This window comes from Pristis pectinata, chromosome 8 (genome assembly GCF_009764475.1).
Source record: "Pristis pectinata isolate sPriPec2 chromosome 8, sPriPec2.1.pri, whole genome shotgun sequence".
Classification (NCBI taxonomy): domain Eukaryota; kingdom Metazoa; phylum Chordata; class Chondrichthyes; order Rhinopristiformes; family Pristidae; genus Pristis; species Pristis pectinata.
Genome location: NC_067412.1, coordinates 33,549,371 through 33,552,706, shown reverse-complemented (window position 1 = coordinate 33,552,706; position 3,336 = coordinate 33,549,371). Strand labels below are relative to the sequence as shown.

Here is a 3,336-nt window from a genome sequence, read left to right as displayed (position 1 = left end):
GTAGAAGCAGATACGATAGCACTGTTTAAGAGGCATTTAAACAGGTACGTGAACAGACAGGGAAAGGGGAAATACAGAGCATGTGAGATGGGATTAATTTAAATTAGCATCATAGTCAGAATCGACATTGTGGGCAGGAGCTCCTGTTCTTGTGCTGTAGTTTTCTGTGTTCTATGTTCTATGTTACATTGTTTCTGGAAAATTGTGGGTTTACTCCGGTCTTCAACTCACTTTTAAAAAGATAGCCTGCTGATGAATAATTCATTGCTCAGAGTAGACGATCTTTGTAGGAGTCCACACTGCATGGCCCTGCTGTACAACAGGTTGGCAGGTCAATTGACTGCTCTAAATTGCCCTAATATGGATGGGAGGTGTTAATGAACTTGTGTGAGATGAGGGGTTACAGGGAAATAAGTGGAGGTATGGAACTGATGGAATTGCTCTGAGAGCTGGTATAGATCAATGGGCTGAACAGCCTCCTTGTTATGAAATACGAGAAATATATGAGATATTGGCTGCTGCTTTCCCCCACACTACAGCAGTGAATTTATTTCAAAACTACTTCATTGGATGAAAAATGCTTTGGCCTGTCCTGGGCAGTGAAAAGCCATGCAGAACTATGTCTGTTCTTTAATACAGAACCTATGGCAATCTCAACATTGACTAAATTATGGATCTTTTCATTTTCATCATCCTGAAATGAAGAATTTACATCTGGAAAATGCCAGAGAAGTATTATTTCTTTATTGAAGCAGAAGGAATGCTTACAGACATTTTCCAAATTTTGAAGAAAAATTACCATACAAAGTGGAATATTGCACCACCTTTACATTAGCAAGACTTGAATCCGATGTAACGCAAGTTCCTTAAGCAAACAGCACACATCATACATACTGATGATACATGTTTTTATTGCATTTCTGAAAGTGGTGATGGATGCATGTGGTTACTGATTTAATGGTAGTTGCTGGAGAGAGCTTCTGCCACCAGTTTAAAAAACTTATACGCAGCTCTATGTTCCTCAGGCCCGAATTTGCTTCTATAATGAATGGCCAGTTCAACAATGAAGGTTTGGCCAAGAAGCTGTAAATACAAAACAGAATAATGATACAATATTGAAACAAGACTGGAAAACAAAACTCAGACCCTCCAACGATCTCATACAGAATAGCCCAGAAGGAGGCCATTCGGTCCTATGGGTCCATGCCAGCTTCCAGTTCTGCAAACACTTTAGCCCCGACCTTGTTCCCTGTAACCCTACGACTTATTCTCTTCTCAAGTGCCCATCAAAGCCATTTGGATTCTTTCTGCTAAACCAAAGGGTGATTTACAGTAGCTAATTAACCTACAAGTGCAGCAAACTGGAGCAAACTCTCTATAGACAACACCCAATGAGAGGATTACACCACTGTCCCTGGAGCTGTGAGGCAGGAAAAAAATTCTGCATCTGTTACATGGTAATAAAGGAATTTGAAATCAACTTGAGTTCCTGTGCAATCTTGCCTAATCTAAAGCATGAATTGTTGAATGGGAATCCTATAAAATAGCTCTCATTAAAGTGATTAAACTTTCCAACCTGTGACCCCTATTCAGCGTTGCAGTCGATCTAATTTTGCAGGAAAATGACAATGAGACTGCCTTTTCTACAGCAGCCAATGTCCTCCCTTTCCCTGCTGTTTCAATCCACTATGTTTGGCTGTCATGTTTATTCTGACTCTGGTATCAGGTAATATCGACAGCACCCTTTTAGTGAAAATGCACACATCCTAAAATGGTCGGTTCCTACCGTGAAGTTTTGAGTGTCCACTCCAATTTCTTGATGCTTTTTGCTGAGTTTAGTGAATGTGCCTTCGACTCCATACAAATCCTTAACTGCATCGTTCAGAGCCTTTAGCACTTTGTCTGCATGACCCTGAACACCGGCATCATTGGCTGTAAAACGACCATTGAACTTTTTAAACAGCCTGGTCGTCCAGGGATAGACCGTGAACACCCTGGAGGGAAAAAGCAAAGTCGTCCAGGTTTGTTGTGAAAACGTGGAACCAATTTGACTTTCAATGCTCATCATTGAGTCAATTTGTATCAAGCGAAATGTTGAGTTTCTGTGGGTTTGACTTGAACCTCAATGCAGTATTGAATACTAGCTCCTTCACCCTATAACAATATTTAGTATGCATTGAAAATTAAAGAACCTTCACAGCAACCAAGCTTGAAAATATAGTGCATGAATTAAACTTAAAACAAGAAGTACATTTTCATCATACCTTTCCAAGGCTTGGGCAGTTATTGCTTTCTTATTCACTTCTTCCCAAATACTACTGATGTATTTTGCCTCTTCTTCTGTTAACTTCACCATTTTGGTTGTTAAGCTCTCACTGCCACTACTCACAAAAGAAAGCTGTGTTGATCTGGAGTTTTGACTTCACTTTTATATGCTGCAATGGGGTTTATCTCAGACTAAAACCCGACTGCAATAGGCTGACGTCTTGGTGGGTTGGATCCACTTTCTATCAGTGGGCATCACCCTTCTGTGTTTGGGCGTTAAGATAAACACCTGCTGCATATTTGGTTGTTTGTGCTTCACTTCTGACCACCTAACACAAAGAATCATTCTATAATTTTGTTGAATAATAATTCAATACATTCATTTTCAAATTGTATAACTCTCTCCTGGTTAATTGAAGTTCAACCCTTACACCTCCTTTTGCCTGTTACACTTTTTCATTAAATAACATATTCTTAATTTTCATAAATTTATATGTTTCTGATGTTGAAACCAAACCTATGTCTACTATAATTTGAAGAATGTTCTTGTCCATGTATATTGGATTGTACTGATGGAACATTTAGAACAAAGTTGCATAATTACTTTGTGGCAAGGTTATTTTCAATCAATGTTCTAAAATACTGGACTGCAGCAGTAATATGTACTTCATGGTCGCTGGACTCTTTCTGCCTGCTGATTTCTGACTGCTGATTCTGCGGTCAATATTCGTGAGGTAAACTAATAGCATTTTGCCCAACTGACAGGAAGATCTATGAATTTGGTGAATGGACACATGGAAGAGGCTCTATTTCTGTTTCGTGTGTCTATTCAATGGTGAACCAAGCCATGGGCATTCACAGTCTTACTGCAGATTGATATGACATCCTGCCTTTGAGAGAAATTTAGCCCATCCTTAAAAAAAAGACAAACAATCGACCAAGGTAAGAAATTGCTACTGTGGAGCAGACTATTTTAAATCTAGTTCTGCACTTTAAGAAGATGTTAATTAACAATCTATTGGAAAAGAACTTCCAGCAAAGAGTTACTATTAAACATACCACGTGTTCAAA

The 3,336-nt window shown here is 39.0% G+C and overlaps 1 protein-coding gene across 1 annotated transcript; it reads right to left on the bottom strand.

Moving 5' to 3' along the window:
- Positions 1 to 722: 722 nt before the first annotated feature.
- On the bottom strand, positions 723 to 2,391 carry LOC127573604 (hemoglobin subunit beta-like). Its single transcript, XM_052021973.1, has 3 exons — positions 2,265 to 2,391; positions 1,787 to 1,994; positions 723 to 1,083 (listed from the first exon to the last, which is right to left on the bottom strand). The coding sequence occupies exons 1-3, from the start codon at positions 2,354 to 2,356 to the stop codon at positions 955 to 957; spliced, it is 429 nt and encodes a 142-aa protein (XP_051877933.1). The 5' UTR covers positions 2,357 to 2,391; the 3' UTR covers positions 723 to 954.
- Between the last annotated feature and the right edge of the window lie 945 nt (positions 2,392 to 3,336).